Source organism: Plecotus auritus (assembly GCF_963455305.1).
Source record: "Plecotus auritus genome assembly, chromosome: 5".
NCBI classification, from domain to species: domain Eukaryota; kingdom Metazoa; phylum Chordata; class Mammalia; order Chiroptera; family Vespertilionidae; genus Plecotus; species Plecotus auritus.
This window is the reverse complement of record NC_137776.1, coordinates 176,607,288-176,630,354: the sequence shown is the minus strand read 5'-3', so window position 1 is coordinate 176,630,354 and position 23,067 is coordinate 176,607,288. Positions and strand designations below refer to the sequence as shown.

At 49.0% G+C, this 23,067-nt stretch overlaps 1 protein-coding gene across 1 annotated transcript in view; it reads left to right on the top strand.

Annotated features, from left to right (window-relative positions):
• Positions 1–757: 757 nt before the first annotated feature.
• RGS3 (regulator of G protein signaling 3) overlaps positions 758–23,067 on the top strand; it is a gene marked incomplete at its 5' end in the record, with an annotated part of 121,755 nt that continues 99,445 nt past the window's right edge. Inside the window, 5 exons of the mRNA XM_080671391.1 lie at positions 758–836; positions 16,513–16,563; positions 19,222–19,280; positions 20,303–20,397; positions 21,412–21,480. Coding sequence (XP_080527517.1) covers positions 758–836; positions 16,513–16,563; positions 19,222–19,280; positions 20,303–20,397; positions 21,412–21,480 — 353 coding nt within the window. The remainder of the gene's footprint in view (positions 837–16,512; positions 16,564–19,221; positions 19,281–20,302; positions 20,398–21,411; positions 21,481–23,067) is intronic.

The following is a 23,067-nucleotide window of genomic DNA, read 5'->3' as shown; positions in this document are numbered from 1 at the left end:
AGGCCCTGGACATGGAAAGCGTCTACCTCTGCATACTGGGCGTTTGTGTCCTCTCAGATTCTGGGAGCCCGTCCTCCTGTCCCCTGGCACCAGGCTGCTGAGGGGGACCATGAGGCTGGCTGGAGCAAGCTGCCCTGGTCTGGACCGGTGCCAGCCTGTTCTCCTTCAAGTGGAGGCTCAGGAGGGAGACGGAGAGGGCAGGGTTTGGGATGGCGCTACAAGCTGGTGGGTGGGCCCATTCAAGTGTGGAGAGCACTTTTCCAAACCCTCGGGGCCGGGAGGGTGCTCAGTTCTGGTGATTACAGGTCTGAGCTTCAAAAGCATGTTACAAACCTGGCTAATGGCTGGCCTGGGGGAACTGGACGAGCAGGCCAAGTGTGGCCGAGTGGGCAGCCCAGGAGAGGTCTTGGAGCCAGGAGCCCTGGCGTGGCCGTCTGTCCTGCGGGCTTCCGGGAGGACTGCCGTCCAGGCCGCGGTGGCTGCCCTTGCAGTTGGGGCGCCAACGCCTCGCAGTCTGTGGCCCGCGTCTGCTCGGTCAGGTGGAAACCTCCCCATTCAAACCCGCGCGGGCCAATCAGGGCCCGGCGCGCCCGCCAGTTCAAACGCGCGTTTGGGTCCAGCCCCAGCAGGGCCTCAGGCTCCCGCCTCGGAGACACCGGCTGCGCAGGGGGCGGGTGAACCTGCTGCCTCGGTTACCGCGGAGCAACACAGACGCCTCGGGTTACCGGCTGTCCCGCCAGGCCTGGAGCGGGCGGCCATGGAGCACTCCCTGCACCGCGTCTCCCTGGGGAGCAGGCGCGCACAACCGGGCTTGTCTTTCTACCTCTCCACCTTTGGTAAGTGCCCGCCCGGCCGGCTGCCAGGGCTGCTGCACCTGGCGCTCAGCGCCCCGAAAGGGCGCTCGTGGTGGAAGGTGAGGCTGGGAGCAGGCGATCCTTCCATTGGGGCACCTTCTCCGGCCCTTTCCTCCTGTGGTAGCCTAGGAGGGGCTCAGGCGCAGCCTCAGGCCGGGCAGCCGCTGGCCACCACCTGCTGCCTGGCCACAGTGCCAAGTGCATTTGGTTCTGCCTCACTTGGCTGGAATAATCACGCCCCAGTTAATCTCTCAGAGACCCAGGTTGTCGTCACCGAGTTCCCATTAGTAAGCAGCTCAGGGTTTAATCAAGGCCTTGCTACTACATGTCCAGGGTCTTCGGCGGGGTCAGCCCAGCGGCCGTGGTTCCTGGGGGCTCACCTGGGAAGCTACAGTGTGTCTGAGCTCTAGTGGATGTCTGACCCACAGCAGAGGCGCGAGCATTCTCTCCTCAGGCCTGACCAGGCTCTGGGCAGGGGCACAGGGCTGTCCTAGGGGCTGGAGGTGGAAAGGAAGGAGCAGATGGCTGCTGTTCCCAAGTCCCCCCAGTAACTCCTGTGCAGCATCTGCGCCCGGGTCTGGACAAACCCGGCCTTCCAAGTAGCTGTGGGAAAGATCGCAGCCCTGTCCAGGAATGCAGCCCTTCCCAGCTCTCCATGGGTTTCCTCCGATTCTGCAGCTCCCCATGGAGAGGGGGCTGTATTTCCCCTGTGAAGACTTGAGATCAGAGAGAGGAAGGTCGCCCAGTGAGCCAGTGTCAGAGCTGGTACCTGAGCACAGGCCTTTAGAGACCTTCTGCCCTTTTCTTGATGAAGGTTGGGGCAGTTACTGCACCATGACTGGACTTGGCTCAGAATTCAAAGACAGAGCTCCCAAGGAGCCAGGCCCTCCGGGGGGCCAGTCCTCCTGCTCTCAGGCTACCCGGCTGCACACTTGGCTCCTCCTCTCAACCTGCCCTTTCCTCCAGGAGCAGAGGAAGTGATGGAAACGCAGTGTCTTGGCCCCTAGAAATGGCCTGTGGTCTGGCACCCTGGACCTCACCGGTCCAGCTGGTGGAGGGTAACGACATTAACTAACCAGCCACCACTTGTTGAGCACTTACCATGTGTCATGCCTTGTACCAAGTTCTTTACCTGCATGATCTCATTTAGTCCTTCCAACTCTTGGAGGCAAATCCTGTTAACCTCACTGGGATGTGGTTAATTAACATCCAGGATGATCTGAGTTGGTGGGCCAGGAAAGTGTCCCGGGGCTGTGAGGCCCTGTGACTTTAGCTGTGTCCTGATTAAAACGTAAAACTATGTGTGTTCTTCTTTATTAACATGGCACGTTGTATTCATTATCGAGAACTTAGTGGAAAGAATCACCTGTAACCTGACCTCCCAGAAAAGACCATTGTTAACGTGTTGGGTTGTATACTTCCAGACTTCTTTCTCTGTGTGTATGGGGGAAGCTGTGTCTAATTTTAACAAAATTGAGATCAACCCATTTCTTTTTCTTTCTTCTCTCTTTTTTTTAATGTTTTATTGATTTTTTACAGAGAGGAAGGGAGAGGGATAGCGAGTTAGAAACATCGATGAGAGAGAAACATCCATCAGCTGCCTCCTGCACACCCCCTACTGGGGATGTGCCTGCAACCAACGTACATGCCCTTGACCGGAATCGAACCTGGGACCCTTCAGTCTGCAGGCCAACGCTCTATCCACTGAGCCAAACCAGTTAGGGCCCATTTCTTTTTCTTACTGGTATGCTGTAACTAAAATTGACTTGCATCCGTCCCCATGCTTCTATGGAATTAATCTCCCAGCAGATCTAGGCAGTTGGGGAGGGTCTACTAGCCCAGCAGGGAGGGTTGCCCTGCCCAGCCATGGCCTCAGGGCTGGCTGGGTCAGATGGGTACCAGGGAAGGTTTCTACTAACTAGTGACTGATCTGAGTGTGCACAGGGCAGGCAGGAACCTGGTGGGGCGGGGAGCCTCTTGCTGTTACGTATGTGTGCAGTCTCCTCTCAAATCTCTCCAAGGACACGGAGCGACACTGGAGAAGTTCTCTCCTGTTTCCTGAAGTAATAACTCTGTTTCCATGACAAAAGCCACCCCTTTTCCAGGCGGCTGGCTTTCTTCATGATCTTTGCTTGACTACTCATGAATGAAGATTCAGATGAGTGGCTACTAACCTGGCCAATTATCAGAAGCAACTGGGGAGCCTGTTCAAATAACACAGATTCCTACAATCCTCTCCCAGAAATCCTGGTGAACTAGGTCTGGGGTGGAGCCTGAGAACCTAATATGTAAAAAAGCCACAGAAGTACTTTGGCGATCAGGCAGGTTTGGAAGCTATGGATTCAGAGTCAGTTTGAGTCGCCAACATGGACTCCCTTAACAGGAAAACCTGGCTAAGTTTTCCTCTGTTCACCGGCCTTTATCCAGCCTGGCAGGTAGCCCAGGTAGCCTGGCTTTGTCCTGAATGAACCAGATGAAAGTACTGCTGTTAGAGAGTGGGAATTTTTGAGCATGCTTACTACTACCATTCCAGAGAGGCCATGGACTGTGCCCCAGATAGAGTTGTCAGTGCTGACACCAGGCCAGGCCTTGAGATACAGTCTCATGGCCCCTTCCCAGCACGTAGGCCTTCTTTCATAGAACACTGTCAGCTTTCTGAAGAACAGGATGACCCTGTGAATAACATGGTTGTCAATGGCATGACTCTGACATTGCTTGGGAAAAACTGTTTTGTCTTAAATTGCTTGCTCTGCAAAAACAGGATGTGATTAATGTGCTTAAAAGTGGTCCTGCACAAAGGGTTGGGGCTGCTCCCTGGACTCCCTGCATGGAGAAAGGCAGAGCAGTCACTGGCCAGCTAATAAAGGCTCCCTAAATTTTAATTTGGTCTGGACTCCAGTGGTCATTCACTCGCGTTCGCTCCACAACATTTGGAGGCCCCAGCGAGATCACCAGCCTTTGACTGGTCCTGTGACCAGAGCCCACCGGGGTCCCTGGACTCTCCGACCCAGGGGGAGATCTCTGAGAGACGTTCCTCAGCCCTGGGACTGGTAGAGGTCAGAGACCCTGCCTGCTAAATTTCCTGATTGACTCTGATCGGAGCTGCCTGGATCTGGTTCTTACCGGGAAGAAACTTATTTCTGGTTCTGTGGGCACCCATCTAGGGTCTCTGGAAGGCTGGACGCAGCGATACTTCCGAGACCAGATCCCGGTGCACGACGGTGCCCGGCGATCCTCAGTTGGTTTTCACTGTCTTTGTTATTCTGTGTTATTGTGGTCTAATTGTCTCTATCATTAGAATGGGTCAGTCTGCTTCATGTTCTGTCTGTATGCCCCTGGAATGTTTTTTGAAAAAATTTTAGGAATTCAAGTGGCAAGTGGATGACTACAGAGCCTCCGTTAACGCTTTTGATTTACAGAAATTTTGTGAGCGGGAAGGAGCAAGCAAGGGGGCGGAGGCGCGGGACGGGAACGGGGAAGTGTTGGCGCAGGAGCGCAGCTGCGTAAGTCAACAACTCAGACTGTCTGGTGTATAAATGTAAGTGTGAGGGTCTGTGTGAAGTGAAAGCTACTTTGTGCCATCTGGCTGTACACATGAGAGTATTTGTTATCTCTTTCTGTTGTTTAATTTGTTTAAAGAAAGTGCACCTCCCTGCTTTAGAGGGAAGACAGTAGAGAACTTTTAATTGCTTTTCCTTGATTTATAATTTGCTGTTAGTTTAAAATTTTGGAATTCTAGGGTTAATTTGTGAAAGTTGCCAATGCAGAGAAGTTTAAACAAAGGCTTGTTGGGTTAAAATTAGTCATAATTAACTGCTTTGTAGGCTGCCTTTTTCAGCCCTGCTAGCAAACAGAGAATCATGTGGTCCTGAGAACTGCGACCTGCCTGCCCTTCCCGATAGATTTACAGTCGGTCTCTGGGGGAGGAAGAGAGCTGAAAACTACTCCGGAGCAGGTGTGAGAAAGGGTAGAGGTGGTGGAATTCACTCTCAGCCTGTTGAGATAGAGAAGCCCTAGGCTGGGGGAGAGGGGATGGTTGGAGATACCAGAAGTGGTGAAGGTTGAGATCTTCTGGGACCTTGGAGTAAAGAAGGAAAATCAGGGAGGGAGAGCAGCTGTTCCTTAAGTGTAGAAAGCCTAGTTATACAGGATCTCAGACTGCTTGCCTTATTTCCCTTGCTAAGGACAGAGTAAATGGTTAATGCAGAAAAGGGGGGGTGTCGGCGGGAGAGCAGGGAGAGATAGGTTTTTGTTGATTTTGCTGGGTACAACCCACTCTGCTGGCGTCCTTGGTTTCTTACTTATCTGAACTATGCTGGCAGAGCACAGTGGATCTTCTTTTTAACCCTTCCAATACACATAAAGAAAATCTCATTGTCTGAGCCTGGCAGAGTGGGGTTACTGGGTACTTCTTGGGCGGTGGTGGAATATTCAGCAAAGGAACTTTAAGATATGATATCTTTAATGTTACAACTAGTTTAAGTTTTAAAAATCTCTGTCTCTCAAAAAGAAATATTTTTACCTACTCTTAGTTTTATCACAGAAGGTCTAAGTCATAAATGTTAATCTAAGAAATTCTGGCTGTTTACTTTTTAGGAATCATTAAAGGATTGAGGTTTCAAAGAATAAGGAATACTGAGTAGAAGGTCTGAGGCATGGTTATGCATTTTTAAAGGACATAGAAAGAAGGTTTGAAGGCTAATTTGGAAGTGTAAAATTTATAAAGGTTGTGTATGTAATAAGAAGGAGAAGAGAAATGTTGAAAGGAAATCAAATAATACAGGCCAGTAAGCCAGGAAGAGTAAATAATTTGCATTTTGCCTCCCTAAACAGAGGGTAATTAGTTATACCAAAGTACTTAGGGAGGGACTGATAAAAGAAATCTAACAGTTACTGTTTGTTATAATACATTCAGAAAATATTACTTTGGAAAGTCCATAAAAAGGACTGGCAAGGAAAATTCTGTCTTAAAGCAGGTCAGTATATTTTTCTCCTTATACAATTCCTCCGAAATTTGGCAATACTTAATAAATCATGGCAATACATTTCTTGGCATAAATTCAATAAAACCGGTTTCCAATAGTTTTATTAACCAGAAACTTTGACTGGAGTATCATGTTTTAAAGAGCCCTGCCTGAACTCTGAAGACTTGAAGCCAATAAGAGTGCCATAGAGAAAGTCTGGTATCCTGCTTGGTAGCCCTGAAAATAGCTGGTGCTGGAGCATCAGGCCCATACCCTACCATCACTGGCAGTTGGTCAGAGTACAGGGGAGCAATAAGGGTGCCTCTGCGTCCCTGCGGGACCCCCATGCACTCTGGGCCGTGATGAGTAGGAGGGCTGAGATGGGCCTTGAAACCTAGGGCATGGGCCTGGTAGAGCCACTACAGGTGAGGACTTCACCTAACTCAGCAGATACTACAGGCAGGCCTGACGGCTGCTGGATGGCTTGGCTTCCTGGCCCTATGGGACACATTAAGATTCAATCATCAGTTACCATTCTTGTTATGTTTATGCAAACAATCAGGCCAAATTAAATACAATAGATAAATTAGTCTTGATTTGGCTCTTTTGATAAACATGGGGGTAATTTTGAGAAAAATTCTATTTCAATAGACGTTATTAAAACTGAGAGGTTTTCTTTCCCTTCCACCAGACCATTTGTTACAGTTTGTCTCCGCCAGGTCACAAGCCCACCTCCTTCTGTGCCCAGGCCTCATTGTCCCTCTGACAGACAGCAAGGATCTCTTGGCTCTGAGAGAAACTTCTGACCCACCTCAGCAGGAAGTAGCTAGAAGAGCCCACCGACCTCCATTTTCCCTAAAAGAATTCAGAGTCAGGATCCTTGAAGTAATATATTAGACAGACAGATATGAGCAGAGCAAGGACGATGGGCCAACTAGCACTACCAGATGTAATTAAGTCTTTCCATCTCTACCTATGTGAGACAAGGGGACTCCCCAGAAGCAAGAGAGAACGAGGCTGCAGATAAAGCAGCCCGGGAGGCTGCCCTAAAACCAGTGGGGCCTCTACAGATTCTAGTGACCTGACCTACCCACCTCACCAGCTTACATGCAAACCCAATCTAGAAAAGCTGAAATCCACAACCAATCTTTACTCAAGTTCTTGCAGGCTTTACAGTCAACCCAGAAAGCAGTCCAGAAGCATGTCTGATCCGGTCCATCCTTCCACCCTGGTGACTCTGTTTGGGTAAAGAAATTTGCCCCACAAGGACTGACTCCTACTTGGAAAGGACCACCCCCACAGCAGTCAAGGTCGACGGGATCCTGACGTGGCTTCATCACACCTGGCTTAAGACAGCCCAGGCAAAACAGAGTCCAGGACTCTTCGGACCCTCTAAAGATTAGTCCTGGCCCTCATTCCGGGCCCTTATCTTATAAACAGGCCCACTGACTTTATTCAGCAGAGAATTAATTCTATCAAGTTTGTACTCCTCAGGGGTAAATATAACTCCCTCACCAACAATGACCCAAAAGAGTCAACGATTTGACTCATGTACATAAAACCAGTGGGGAATGTTAGAGAGTGGGAATTTTTGAGCATTCCAGAGAGGCTGTGGACTGTGCCCCAGATAGAGTTGTCAGTGCTGACACCAGGCCAGGCCTTGAGATACAGTCTCATGGCCCCTTCCCAGCACGTAGGCCTTCTTTCACAGAACACTGTCAGCTTTCTGAAGAACAGGGTGACCCTGTGAATAACATGGTTGTCAATGGCATGACTCTGACGTTGCTTGGGAAAAACTGTTTTGTCTTAAGTTGCCTGCTCTGCAAAAACAGGATGTGGTTAATGTGCTTAAAAGTGGTCCTGCACAAAGGGTCGGGGCTGCTCTCTGGACTCCCTGCGTGGAGAAAAGCAGAGCAGTCGCCGGCTGGCCGGCTAACAAAGGCTCCCTAAATTTTAATTTGGTCTGGACTCCAGTGGTCGTTCACTCGTGTTTGCTCCACAACACTGCCTTGCTGGTAGTTTCCTGAGCAAAAATATGTAAAGGGAACTACATTTCCAGCTTCTCTGGAACCACAGAGACAAATTGTTTTGACCAGAATTCTTTTCAGGAAGAGTCCTTTGTGGCATAAGTGGTTTATTTTTTTATTTTATTTTTTTTTAAATAAATCTTTATTCAGATTATTACAATTATTTCTCCTTTTTCCCCCCATAGCTCCCCTCCACCCATTTCCCACCCCACCCATTTCCCACCCCACCTTCTGCCCTTACCTCCCCCCCACTGTCCTCATCCATAGGTGTATGATTTTTGTCCATTCTCTTCATGAACCCCCCATACCCCTTTCCCCCTGAGAATTATCAGTTCACTCCCTTTCTATGCCCCTGATTCTATTATAGTCACCAGATTATTCTGTTCCTCAGGTTTTTAATTCACTTGATTTTTAGGTTCGCTTGTTGATAGATATGTATTTGTTGTTCATAATTTTTCTCTTTACGTTTTTCTTCTTCCTCTTCTTTAAGAATACCTTTCAGCATTTCATATAATACTGGTTTGGTGGTGATGAACTCCTTTAGCTTTTTCTTATCTGTGAAGCTCTTTATCTGCCCTTCAATTCTGAATGATAGCTTTGCTGGGTAGAGTAATCTTGGTTGTAGGTTCTTGCTATTCATCACATTGAAAATTTCTTGCCACTCCCGTCTGGCCTGCATAGTTTCTGTTGAGAAGTCAGCTGACAGTCGTATGGGTGCTCCCTTGTAGGTAATTAACTGTTTTTCTCTTGCTGCTTTTAATATTCTCTCTTTGTCTTTTGCTCTTGGCATTTTAATTATGATGTGTCTTGGTGTGGTCCTCTTTGGATTCCTTTTGTTTGGGGTTCTGTGGGCTTCCTGGACTTGTAAGTCTATTTCTTTCACCAGGTGGGGAAAGTTTTCGGTCATTATTTCTTCAAATAGGTTTTCAGTATCTTGCTCTCTCTCTTCTTCTGGCACCCCCATAATTCTGATGTTGGTACGCTTGAAGTTGTCCCAGAGTCTTCTTACATTATCTTCAACTTTTTGGATTTTTTTTTTTGCTTTTTGCTTTTTCGGTTGAGTGTTTTTTGCTTCTTTGTATTTCAATTCTTTGACTTGATTCTTGTGTTCCTCTATTCTGTTTCTGGGTCTCTGTATAATATTTTTTATTTCAGTCAGTGTATGTTTAATTTCTAGTTGGTCCTTTTTCATATCTTCGAGGGTCTCGTTATATTTATCGGCCTTTTCTAGGATATTCTTAAAAAGTCTTATAACGGTGGTTTTGAATTCTATATCCAGTCGTTTGTTTTCCTCCATTTCTTTCGTTTGTGGTCTGATTCTTTGACCCCGCATTTTCACTGATTCCCTGAGTTGGTAAGGTAGATATTTGTGCTAGGTTTCCAATATGGCCCAGTGGGTCTGCTTCCCCAGTTAACCTGAGGTGGACACTCTTGGTGCACCCCTTTGTGGACTGTGTGTACAGCCTTGTTGTAATTAAGTCTTTATTGTTGTTGGTATCACTGGGAAGAATTGACCTCCGGGTCCGTTGGCTGTAAGGATCAGCTGTGTCTATGCTGGGAGAAGCCCGGTGCTGGAGACAGCCCTATAGGATTAGACTTGCCAAATTGCAATAGCCTCTGTGCTCAGCTTGGATGGGGTGGAGCCTCAGTCTTGGCTTCCTGTCAGCCCTGCCCCTGCGCGCACGTGCGCTTTCAGTCCTCCGCCTTCCCCAGCTCGAGTCTCCGCCTGAGAGTCCAGACTCCCCCCACAAGAGCGTGGGTCCCCAGGGGCTCGCCTGGAACCGGGGTTCACTGCAGTCAGAACTGGGGCTCAGTGCATTCAGGATCCTCTGACTCCCTTCCACTAGGGAAAGCCTATGGCGACCTCCACAGCCTTTGTGCGCACTGGCCCGCGTGCACCTTCAGACTTCTGCCTTTCCCAGCTCGGGTCTCCGCCCGAGAGTCCAGACTCCCCCCGTAAGAGCGTGGGTCCCCAGGGGTTCGCCCGGAACTGGGGTTCAGTGCAGTCAGAACTGGGGTTCAGTGCCGTCGGAGGCTTCCTTCCCCCTTCCGCCAGAGGAAGTCAGCCAGGCTCTCAGCCGCCCTTCCTCTCTGCGCGCACAAAGCCCCTTTGCCGTACCTCCAATTCTCTGTGAGCTTTTCTCCTTCCTTCTAGTTGTAGAATTTTCACTCAGCCTGCTTTCCTGTGGTTCTGGATGGTGTCCGTTCTGTCTTTTAGTTGTAGTTTTGAAATTGTTGTGCGAGGCAGCAGTTCAGGTGTTTACCTATGCCGCCATCTTGGTTTCTCCTCGGTTTATTTTTTTAATGTATATATATTTTATTGATTTCAGAGAGGAAGGGAGAGGGAAAGAGAGATAGAAACATCAATGATGAGAGAGAATCATTGATTGGCTGCCTCCTGCACACCCCCTACTGGGGATCGAGCCTGCAACCTGGGCATGTGCCCTTGACCGGCTAGGGCTGTGGTATAAGTGGCTTATATACTGTGTGTGCACCCTCATGAGTATAAACCCTTGTTCCCCAATAAGGTTATGTTCAGGTAACGTTAATTGGCCTTTCACGGCCTTCTCAGGAGGTGACCTGGCTTCGAGTCGGGAAGAGTATAAACTGGGGCTAGAACCCATCTACTCCAGAGGGATTTTTATTTATGAGAAATAATGTAATTTGAAGAAGCCATTCTAGGTGTACATAAGTTTTTTTTCCCCTCCAGGATTCTATCTTTTAATGTTATTAATATATTTGCTAACATGCTCTTAAAAATCTCAATAACTTAATTGATATATAACTTACATACAATTAACTCATTTAAAATGTACAATTAAATGGTTTTTGGTATATTCGCAGAGTTGTGTAACCATTACCACCGTCAAGTTTAGAACATTTTTATCACTCCAAAAAGAAACATTGTACCCTTCAGTTTATTACCCCTAATTTCCAGTTCCCCCCTCTTGGCCAATCCTAAACAATCACTAATCTACTTTCTGTCTCAGCAAATGAGCCAATTTCAGACATTTCATACAAATGGAATCGTATATAGTTTTTTTGTGACTGCCTTCTTTCACTCAGCATAATATTTTTAAGATCCACTCATGTTATAGCATGTGTCAGCACTTCCTTCTCCTCCTCCTCCTTCTCCTTCTCCCCCTCCTCGTCCTCCTCGTCCTCCTCGTCCTCCTCGTCCTCCTCGTCCTCCTCCTCCTCCTCCTCCTCCTCCTCCTCCTCCTCCTCCTCCTCCTCCTCCTCCTCCTCCTTCTTCACCTTTCTTTTTGTTTTCTGAAAAAAGCTTTATTGTTTCATTTGGTCCAATGCATGGGAGAGGGCTTCAGGGTGGTTAAAGAATGGCTATTAGTTCTGGGAAGAGGCTCAGGTAAAAGCCAGACACCAGGGGATGCAGAGGGGTTTCTCAAAGGCCTCTGGGCCCCAAAGGCTTCTAGTCATGCTGGAGGGTGAGCCTTGGAAGAGATACTTGCCCAGCCCAGCCTGGGGGCCGGCCAGCCTGCGGATGGTAGTCAGGTGGTGGCCCATCTTCTTGATGAGTTTCACCTGCTCCACCCGGAAGTGGTTCTCCAGGAAGTCACAGGGATGGGGTAGAACCAGGGCCTGCAGCTCCAAAGGGGCCTGGTTCGGGCTCCTCGCCAAGGCCAGGGCGGCCTCCATGGCGCCCTGAGTTTTGCCCACTCACCTTGGGGAGACTTCAGCATGTCCTGGGAGGAATGCGGCCACCGCGCTTGTTTTGCAACTTTAAGAGATGCTCAGCGCCCTCGCCCTTCTTCTCTACCAACTCGAGGACGAAGTGGCCCATGCCCTCGAGAGCCACATCTTCTGGGTCAAAATAGAAGCCCAGAGAGAGGAGGTGTGGGAGGCCCGCAGATGCAGGTTGGCCAGGCGGTTGACTGCAGCCTCCACCTTGGTGGAATAATTCTGACGAATTTGGGAGCTCATGTTTGTTCGGCAATAAGGAGTTAAGGTAGGAAAAAAACCCAGTGTGTTGGCTGGTCCTAGAGGTGGTTCTGAAGGTGGTGACTGGATGAGGCGCAGGAGAGTGGCCGGAAGCTGGAAGGGGCGTCCCTGGGTCTGTTCTGTCCAAACACTGTTGAAGCAAGAGACAGATCCGGGACCACCGAGAACACGCTCATTCATTTTTTTATGTCTGAATACTATTCCATTGTATAGGTAGACCGCATTTTGTTTATTCATTCATTAGTAGGTGGAAATTTGGATTATTTCTGTCTTTTGGCTGTTATGAATAATGCTCTTTTATAACTGTACACGATTTTGTGTGGACAAATGTTTTCAATTCTTTGGAGTACATATCTAGGAGTAGAATTGCTGGGTCAAATGGTAACTCTAGGTTTATGTTTGAGGACCTGCCAAACTCGTTTCCAAAGTGGAGGCACCATTTTACATTCTCATCAGCAGTGTCTGAGGTCTTTGATTTCTCCAACCTCACCAACACCTGCTATTAACTGACTGATTCTAGCAATCCTGTGGGTGTAAAGTGGTACCTCCTTGTGGTTTTGGTTTGCATTTCCCTGACGATCAGTGATACTGAACAGCTTTCCTATATTTATTGGCTATTTGTATATCTCCTTTGGAGAAAAGTTTAATTAGATCCTTTGCCCATTTTTTTAAAAATTGGGCTATTTGCCTTCTAATTGTTGAGTTTTGAGAGTTCTTTATATATTCTAGATACAAGTTCCTTTTCCAGAAGCCTCATGTTTGATGATATGTAGCTTTCTTTTCTTTTTATTGTGTTTAAAATATTTTCCAATTTTCATAGTCACTTCTTCTTGAACCCATGGGTTATTTAGAAGTATATTTCTTAATTTCCAAAGATTGGGGATTTTCTAGTTATCTTTTTATTCATTCTCTTATACAATATTTTGCTCAAAAAACATGCCGTGAAACCTTTCAGTCTTTTGATGGCTCAGCACATGGCCAGTTTTCAGGAATGTTCTGTATATACTTGAAAAGATCTGCAGTGGGTGGGTGCAGGGTTCTTTGTAGATGTCAGCTTTAGGCCAAGTTTGCTAATTATGTTGTTCAAATATTTTATATCCTTGCTGATTTTTTCCCCCATTTGTTCTATCAGTTACCAAGAGAGACATGTTAAAATCCCTACTATAATTGTCAATTTGTCTATTTCTCATTATAGTTCTGTCAGTTTTTCTTTTATGTATTTTGAAGAAATATTAAGAGCACACAAACTTAGAATTATTATTTTTCTGGTGAATTGAGGCTTTTATGATAATGAAGCCTTTTATTATTATGAAGTCTTTCATTGTTGTGAAATCTTTTTTATTTCTCGTGGAGATAAATTTTACTTTTACTGACATTAACATAGCCACCCAGCCTTCTTTTGGTTCATAATTGCTTGACAGATCTTTTTCCATCCTGTTTCTTTCAGTCTTTCTGTTTCTCTGTGTTTCGGTGTGCTGTGTCTATTACAGGGGGTAGGCACAGAGCTTTTCTTTTTCTTCTTAATGTAGACCTGAGATGATATCTTCCTTCAAAAAGATCTTTCTTTTCTACTCTCAGGTGCTTGAGGTCACTAGCAATCTGGAATAATCTTAGTTGAATGTTAGGGACTGAGACTGTTTGAAGTTGAGCTGCAATCCCTTGAGGAACTGTTTCTCATCTTGGCTAATTCTGTCCCTAAGGAGCAAGCCTTTATGGTTCCAATCCAAAAGGTGGGGGCTCAGAAGGACCCCACCTCTGGGCAGGCCCTAATCTCCAACTCCTTCTCCTTGAGTCCCGAGCCTGGGGAGGAAGTGGGAACTTGTGAGGGGCTTGACTAGCTGGTACCTGGAGCAGCTGAAGGCTCCTTCTCCTAGTGATTTATTTTTCTAGACTTAGGTACATTTCTTGGAGCCTGCCCTCTCTTTGGCTTCCTCTTGGCTTCTTGAGCAAAGCTGTGGCCCATTGTCTCGTCCCTGATGGCTCTCTCTGCTCCTGAACCCCAGAGTTGCACTGGCAGATGCAATGGTGCACATTAGAGGGCTGTGAGTGTTCTAGAAGGCAGGCGCAGTCCACAGGAAGCAGTGCTGGAGTTGGCACAGAGTTCTAGTCTTCACTTCTGGCTTGGCCTACCCTGGTCACTCTGGGCCCAGGGCAAGTCACCTTCCTTTGCTGGGCATGCCTGTTTTGACTACCAAATGAGAAGTTTGGGCAAGACGATTTCAGGAGCCTCAGAAATTTTTTTCCCTCACCCAAGGATATATTTTCATTGATTTTAGAGAGAGAGGAAGGGAGAAAGAGAGAGAGAGAGAGAGAGAGAGAGAGAGAGAGAGAGAGAGAGAGAAACATAGATGTGAGAAACATCTATTGGTTGCCTCCTATACATGCCCTGACTGGAGATTGAACACACAACCTAGGTATGTGTTCTGTCCAGGAATTGAACCCAACTGAGCCACCCAGCCAGGGCAGGAGCCTCAGACATTTGATGGAATTGGCTGATGCGGGGAGGACAGAGGGGCCAGGCATGGTGGAGGGAAACGTGTCATTCTTCATCTTGCCCTTATCTGTGCAGCTGGGATGGGCTAAGTAGGGTGTGCCCTGTACTGGGGCTCGGAGCCTCATCTGTTGGGTTTGGTTTTTCTGCTGAAACAGGGTGTAGAGACTTCCTGAAGAGACCTGCTTGTCAGGCCCTGAGGGGAGCTGCATGGAGAGATGCAGACTCACCTGACTTCTGAGTCAGATTCACCCCAGGCCTTCCTCCTCTTCAGTCCCACCCTTGGCCTTGCCTAGGCCTCTGTCCTAGCTCCCGGGTTGTGAGCTCCCAGAGGGCAGGCACTGGGCTGTTCAGATCTGCCCTTCCTCCCTCAGGGCTTCTGCAGGTGCCCACAAGTGTCTGTTGTATGGAATTAGTGACCACTTGTGTCCTCGATGCTGGTTTCTGGGGAAGGGCCAGTGGTAGGTGATAGGAATGATCAGCACAGTGGTTCTCATGCCTTTCGAAAACCAAACATGTTCGGGCCAGAGCTGGCTTTGCACTGGTGATCGTTAGAGAAAAAATGTTTTGTGCTAAACATAGATGTCTTTGGGTTGATGAGGTCCAATTAGTGACTGCTTGGCCTTGTTTGTCTGTTTCCAACCTCCCTCTCCCACACCAGCGCACAGTTTTTGTAGGAGGTTTCTCAGCATTTGGGAGTCCCAAAGTGGTAATTGCTCAGCCCTTGAGCTAATAATACCATGGATTCTCGTGGCGCCTTTCATCCGAGGACCTCCTCACCCTCCAGTGTTATCTGATCCCCACAGAGCTCAGAGAGTGCGATAACCCCTATAATTAATTAGCTCCACCTCACTGCCTGGACACGGTGGCTCTGAAAGAGGAGATTAGTCGGTGCGGGAACTAGGACAGGCCTCTTGGGCTTCTGTGATCAGTGTCCTGGGCAGGAGAGCAGCAGGGATTGCTGATGGGTGGAGATAGGAACCCAAGTCGCTGGAGCTGGGATTGCTGGGCTTGTCGCTTGAACACCCTGAAGACTGAGGAGCAAGTGGTTGCCCGGTCACCGTGGTTGGTGGATTACTGCAGAGTTATGAGACACCGAGCTTCCTTCCTTTCTCCAAACCCTGCCTGGCCTTCCAACAACCAGCAACGAAGCACAGCCCAGTCACCATCCCAATCCCCCGGGCATATGTTCAGGGTTGAGCAGTGGAATGATGAGGGATGTCTCACACTGCCATGAGGAGCGGTGGAAGGACTTTAGCCTTTGGTCTAGATGACAGGGGTCCTCAAACTTTTTAAACAGGGAGCCAGTTCACTGTCCCTTAGACCGTTGGAGGGCCGGACTATAGTTTAAAAAAAAAAAACTATGAACAAATTCCTATGCACACTGCGGGCCCGGGACGAGTCAGCTGCTAAGCAGGACAGGCAGCGGCACCCGGCGGGCCGGATAAATGTCCTCGGCGGGCCGCATGTGGCCCGCGGGCCGTAGTTTGAGGACGCCTGGTCTAGAGGAGCGATCCCATACTGCAGAAGGAGGTCCAGTCAATGAAAGTTACTGAGAAGCCACTTTTGGCTCAATAAAGATGGAGCACTGAACAACCAGAGCTATCTTAAAATCGAAAGGGCTCCCGCTTCAGGAAGTGAGCTCCCCGTCGCTGGAAGTGGTCAAGCAGAAGCAGATGACTACTAGACAGGCTTGTCATGGGTGGAGCAGATGCCAGGGCTATGGGGTCGACGTGTAGGGTTGCTGCAGGCTGGGAGGTCCTCCCTGCTCTCTTTGCCTCCACAATGGATGGGTTGAGTTCAGCAGCTTCTTGAGGTTCCCAGGAGGGTTTATTGCACTAAGAGAAGATTCTTCAACATGTCATTGAGGAAGCAGAGCGTGGTCCTCTCTCTCTTCTGTCCATGCTGGAGGGCCGCTGGGTGTCTGTGAGGGCGACCTGATGTTTGTTTTGGGCTACCTTATCAAGTAATGAGCTCCCTATCCCTAGAGCGGCGTGGAGTCAAGGCCGGAGAACCACGGCTGGAGGTATTGCAGGAGGGACTCCTGATGTGGTGAAGAGGCTGTTCTAGGGGGCTTCTGAGGGCCCTGCCAACCCAGAGACTGTGTGGATTTTTGAATCACTTCACAGGAACCAAAGACCGTTCCCGTCACTGTGACTCCACTTTTCACCCAATAAGGAGACGAGGTGAAGTTGTTTCTGTTGTTATGTCCTCAGGTCAGCTGAAGCTGTCCATTGATGCCCAGGACCGGGTTCTGCTGCTCCACAGTGAGTATGGTTACATGCCAGGCCCACCAGGGAAGGGGTGTGCCTCTCGGCCTCCTGCCTGGAGGAGGTGTTACCATGGGCCAAGGCACCTTTTCTTACCTTTGTATAGTGTCCTTCCATGCGTCCATTGAAAAAAAAAGTGGGTATTCACTCAGGACTCGTTCTAGAGACCCTTCCCTGGTCCTGCCCCGGATGTGATGGAGTTCACACAGTGGGCTTTGCGCCCTGGCAGGCTGGAGCTGCTCCTGGGCACCTCCACATCACCCTTGGCCCCAGGGGGGCAGGGCCACAGAAGGGCTTCCCAGCCTCCCTCTCTGCTGAGTGACCTTAAGCAAGCTCAGTTTTCTCATGTGTCAAATGGCAGCAATCATAGTACCTATCTTACCGGCTGTTGTGAGGATTGAAGGAGTTCATATTAGTGAAGCACTTGGGACAGTGCCCAGTGTGGAAGCTGTATTTTAGTGTTCGCTAAATCAGATAGAAAACCATGAATTCCAAAAATAACCACTGAGCAGTGGCTCTGTGTAGGGGTAGGACACCACAGGGAAGCACCCATTCCTGTGTGGGCGGGGCTAATAGGATGGCAGGGAAGACTTGACAATGGGGGTGGTGCCCACACTTTATCCTGAAAGAAGAACAGGTCTAAGCCAGGCAGAAGGGAGCACGCAGGCCGGGCATTCGATGCAGGGGGAGCAGCAAGTGCAAAGAGATCAGTGAGAATACGATGCATTTGAAGGACTGTCTAATGTGCCTGGGGCGTGGAACAGGATCGGGTAGAGGAGTGAGCCAGCCAGGGCCACGTAATGAAGGTGTTAGGTACCACCCAGAGGGTTTCACACTTTACCTGTCCATTTATCTCTTTGTTCATCCTTCCATCCAGCACACAAATAGTAATCGAGCTTATGTTATTATGCCCTTTACTTGGCCTCTTCTGTCTGGCCCAGCAGGCCCTGCTTCTCTCCCCAGCTTCCCTGGCTCCTGCTGCTAACGCCACCCTCCACCCCCTTTTCTGTGCGGTGACGTGTAATTCCCTTGAAGGCATCAAGCTTTCTAATGCTTCTGTGCCTTTGCACCCTCTGTTCCTTGTGTCTGGAGTAGCCTGCCTTCTTTTTGAACTCCTTTAGAAAAATCACTATAGAATTGTCTCCCTGAAACCTATATTAACCAATGTCACCCCAATAAATTTGATAAAAAATAAATTTAAAAAAAAATAAAGAAAAAGAACTCTCTCTTCCTCTGATTTTGCAAGACCTATGCCTGCCTTCACCATCATTAAGACTTAGGGAGGAATCACCTCCTGGGCTGTTTGTTGCTTCCTCCCCTGTGTCCTCCTCACAGCCCCGACTACACCGTGTCACCTTGGTCTGCCCGGCTGTTTCTTCTCCTCCAGTATGGGAGTGCATCCCCGAGAGCCAGAATGACCCAGAGCTCATCAAGCCTGGATCCTGGCCTCAGGGACCACACCCTTGAGGGGAAGGATGCATGCAGGAACAGTAACTAGGATACCAGGAAGCATAGACCAGCAGGCGCCTGGGATCCTGGGGTCTTGGCCTTGGGGGGCCCAAGGTGAAGTTCCCAAGGACCAGCAGAGGGGGGTTCTTTGCCCGCCAGAGCCGGACTCCAGCTGTGCAAACAGTTTTTGCAGAATGCGCGTTGGCCTCCACCGCTTCATTTCTCCTGCACAGTTTGCTTTGGCTTCACCCCAGCCCCAGGCCTTCATCCCGTCCAGCCTGTTGCCCTCTCTCCGTTGGTTTCCCAGGCCTCAGACCTCAGACTGCGGGAACTTCATCTGAGCCAAACCCCAGGGCTCCCTCAAAACCTGAACACAGAAGAAAATAGAAAAGAGACTCAGCTTCTGTCAGGTCTGCTGTCAGATTTCTGCAGACCTCAGGCCAATGGGCCATGCTTGCTTTCATAACCAGACCTGAACCCCACCCCCACTTATCCCTTGCCTTTAGTCATTATTCTTTTCTTCAACAAGCATTTGTTGAGCAGTTTTTTTATTTGCCAGGTATTCTATTAACTACTTTTGACACATTAATTCGTTTAATCAGCACAACTACCCTGTAAAGTGAGTAGTATGATCACAAACCCATTTAAAAAAAATGGCAAATTCATTCCTAGAGAGGTGAAGCTACTTGCTCGGGCTGACATGGCTGGTAAGTGGTAGGGCTGGGGTTCATCCTCAGGCCTGTCTACCTCTGGACCCAGACTTTTGCCTGTTGTGCTATACTGTTCGTCAGCCACAGCCCAGATTACGGAGCAGTGTACATTCTCCAGCGTAGCCCCTCCATTCCCAGGACACAGTCTTGTGTGGTGGAAGGAACCACTGGCCTAGGAATTAAGAAACGTGGATCTGTCAACCCATTGCTCTGTGATTTTGAACAAGTTTCTTACTGTCTGTGGGCCCCCCTCACAGCCTCATCTTCCCCTTTCAATGAGGGTTGGACTCAATAAATTTTGTTCCCTTCCAGCTGTCAGAATCAGGGGATTGAATGCACCCTATACTGCCTCGCTGAGGGTGCTGCCTGAGGGTGCGAGATGGTGGGAGTGGACCGGACCAGAGAAGGGTTAATATCCAATGGTGGTTATATGCCTTAAGGGCCTGGTAATAATCGTTCCCACTCACCCACTCCAACATTTTAATTCTCTGTTTAGTCATGGAAGGGAAAGGTCTGATGAGCCAAGAGCCTGGCATCTGTGATCCCTACGTGAAGGTAAATGGAGGTCGGGGCAGGTGTGGATGGGCTTGGGGGTGGTGAAGGGCCATGCTACTGGACTGAGTCTCAAGGCCCCGGCACATCTGTGAGCCTGGGGCCGTTTGAGGTAACAGTGACCTCATTTGGTCAGTAGGCATTTATTTTGTTCAGGGGCGAAGCCCTGAGCTAGGATAGACCCCTCCCCTTAGCCTGGCTTGGTCCCTAGGGCATCCTGCCAGAGTGAGAATCTTCCGGGCGATCTTGGTCATCCACAAAGGTGAGCACAGTGAGCACGTGGATGGCAGAAATCCACAGACGATCTCAAGCCCTCTCATGAAAAGCAGTATCTTCACCCCTCTTTCCCCCCCCACCCAAATCGGAGGCAGGATGGCCAGATCTGGGTGGTGGAGTGGAGGGAGTGTCTCTGAGGGCTGGTAGGTCTATCTGAGTGGGGCTCTTGCAATGAGACAGAGGCCCCATGAGGTGGGGGAACTTCTAGCCAGAGCCAAAGGCCAGATGCCTCCCAGAGGGTGGCAACCTCAACGCCACGCTGGTCAGAGGTCCCTGTGGGCAAGGACTCAGTCAAGAGCAGGGTGGGAGCCTGAGGCAGGGGATAAACGCATGGGGGTGAGAGCATGGATTGGGGGCCTTGGCATAGTAACCTGGAGCCTCTTGTGAAGGGAGAACTCAGCAGCTGCTGGGAACTTAGAAGAGAGAAAGCCTGTGCCTTGGGGGCAACCTCTCTGCTTGAGGAAGAGCAGACATGGTCAAGTTGTACCGCATCTCTGGCTGGGCCTCTGGCTGCCTTCTTGCTACCATCCACTATGGGGCCCTGGAATCAGAGGTGTCTGAGTCCACCTCTGGCCTGGGGCTCCTCATTCTTTCCCAGCATCTGACTGAGGATGCCACCGTGTCCCCTTCAGAGGCTGGTGAGAGGACCCCTGGGAAGCCTTCCACTACAGATGTGCAGTCAGCCTCTGGGCTTAGGTGACCGTACAGCCACAAGCAATCACCTAATGCTTCCTTTTCTCCAATTTAAGATTTCTTTGATCCCCGAAGACCCTGGGCTGTGCTGTCAGGAGACACAGACCGTTCCAGACTGCAGAGACCCACTCTTCCACGAGCACTTCTTCTTGTAAGAATCTGGTGCAGCCGGGCCCTCGACAGGAGCGGGAAGGAGTGTTTATCTGGAAACAGCTCTGTCTGCCAAATCTAGAACTAGATCTCAGCAGAAAAACAGTGACTTCTAAAGGATGTCTTTGTTTTCTCATTCACTGTGTCCTTGCATCCCTGGCACCTGGCCCGGCCGTGAGGTCCTCAGTGATAAGGTCTCACTTGGCTGGTTCTCATAATTCAAATGCCCAGCCTGAGACTGGCAGCCCCTGAGGAGAAGGCGACTTCCCACTGTGCCGTGGGCCAAGCTTTCTCCTGTCGCAGAAGGAATTTTCCAAGCTGAGGGATGTTTTGCCTGCCCCCCTCCTTTTAAAACTTGCTAACCTCTCTGAGCCCTGGCTTCCTTATTTGTAAAATGGGGCCAATGATAGTGCCAACCTGAGAAAGCCGAGGTGTAGATGAGACAGTAACACTGAGTGTTGTTTGTTAGTGTTTCTTTCCTCGATGCCTGAACTCGGGGGCCGATGGGAAGGTAATGGACATTTTGGATTTTTCTGTTAGTGCAGATTAATAATGTTTTTGTTGTTTTTTCAAACCTCCCAAGGTAATTTTGCTTATTATAGAAAAGTAGCAATTATAGATAAACAAAAAGGAGAAAAGAGAAAAATCCTTCCAGCCCTACTATCACTGATATGTCTTGGTTTATTTCTTTTCAGATCTTTGAATTGGTGGGGAGAGGGTGTATGTCTGTGTGTGTGTGTGTGTGTGTGTGTGTGTGTGTGTGTGTGTGTTTATAAAAATTGAATTGTTCTATAATATTGTGTGGAACCTCCCTTTTGTCCTTAATAACGTAATGCAAACTCCTCTATGTATGTCGATACTCACTTCTCACACTATTTGTGCTTGAGTTTTTCAAACAGCTCCTCAGGGTTGGAGGTGTCAGTCATTTCCAAATTTTGCAGTTGTGTTGGACTCCACGGGGTCTGGTCTGGAGATCAACTCTGCAAACGCTCTGACCGTCTGGTTTGCTTTGCAGTCCTGTCCAAGAGGAAGACGAACAGAAGCGCCTCCTGGTCGCTGTGTGGAACAGGGCAGGTGACTCCAGGTGAGGGGAGCTGCTGAGCTGGAGGAGAGAGTCTGCTCTGGGCCTGTGGGTGGCAGCCAGGTGGCCGGCATACAACAGGGGCTCAGATAGTGGATGAGTGACTAGCAGTAGCAAAGCCAAATGTACCACCAAGTCCCGTCACTCCAGGTGATGCCAAGGATCGTGTTATCAGAGAGCGTTTGCTGTGCCCTTGGCATCAGCAAGACACTGTGTTGGCCACCAGGCATGCCAACCTGCCTACATTCTGCTCTCAGGACACCTCCTTTCAGTAAGGGACACCAGGAGACAAATTACAGTAAGAGCACACACAGGCTCAGTCCCACAGGAGTAGAAGCTCCATGAAAAATGGCCCATTTCTCTTTTACGCACCCACTGTACCAAGTGCCTGGCATATAGAAGTTTAGTGACTATTGGTTCAATGAATAAAAGAATGAAATGAGTAATAGGACAGTCAATGTGGGCAGAGGGAGAGTTCATTGCAGGCTGAGGTGGTCAAGGAAGCCTTCATGCAGGAAGGGGGATTTTGAACTTGGGGCAGAGATCAAGAATAAGACAAGGAGAGAAGGTTGGAAAGGGTATTCCAGGCAGGGGCACAGCATGAGCAAAGGCAAGGAGGCAGGAATATGCGTGGTGGGCTCAGGCTGCCGTGGGAGGCCAGTTCAGGAGATGCAGAAGTTTTGTGTAGGAGACTCCAAACAGGCTGATCTTGCAGGACGCTTGAGGCCAGCTACAGTCATTAGTAACAGCGTTTAGTATAGAGCAGGGGAGGAGTTCTGGGCACGGGAGGGTGAGGATCGCTGCGAAGGAAAGGGGATGAGAGCACTTGACTGATGGTCCTGGCCGACTGGGAGCGGCAGGGGCTCATTCACCTGGTGCAGCCTAAGAAATCTGGGAGACCCTGTGGCCAGTAACATTTGCCAAGCAATCATCGAACCAAAGGTGAACAAAAAAGGGTCTAGGACAGTGGTCGGCAAACTCATTAGTCATCAGAGCCAAATATCAACAGTACAACGATTGAAATTTCTTTTGAGAGCCAAATTTTTAAAACTTAAACTTCTTCTAACGCCACTTCTTCAAAATAGACTCGCCCAGGCCGTGGTATTTTGTGAAAGAGCCACACTCAAGGGGCCAAAGAGCCGCATGTGGCTCGCGAGCCGCAGTTTGCTGACCACGGGTCTAGGTGAATGAAAATGAGTTCAACTCACCTTCTTAGGCCCAGAAAATATTTTCAGGTTGAATGCTTTTCAGTACCCTAATGTTTTTTTAAAAAAATATTTTATTGATTTTTTACAGAGAGTAGGGGAGAGGGATAGAGAGAAACATTGATGAGAGAGAACATGGATCAGCTGCCTCCTGCACGCCCCCTACTGGGGATGTGCCCACAACCAAGGAACATGCCCTTGACCAGAATTGAACCTGGGACCTTTCAGTCCATAGGCCGATGCTCTATCCACTGAGCCAAACCGGTTAGGCTAGTACCCTAAATTTTGTAGCTAGTATGCTTTCTAAAGTTGAGCCTTATTCAGCCTTCATAAGGAAGGATTTGTCTTTTAATAGAGAATCTATTTTTTTTAAATCATGGAATGG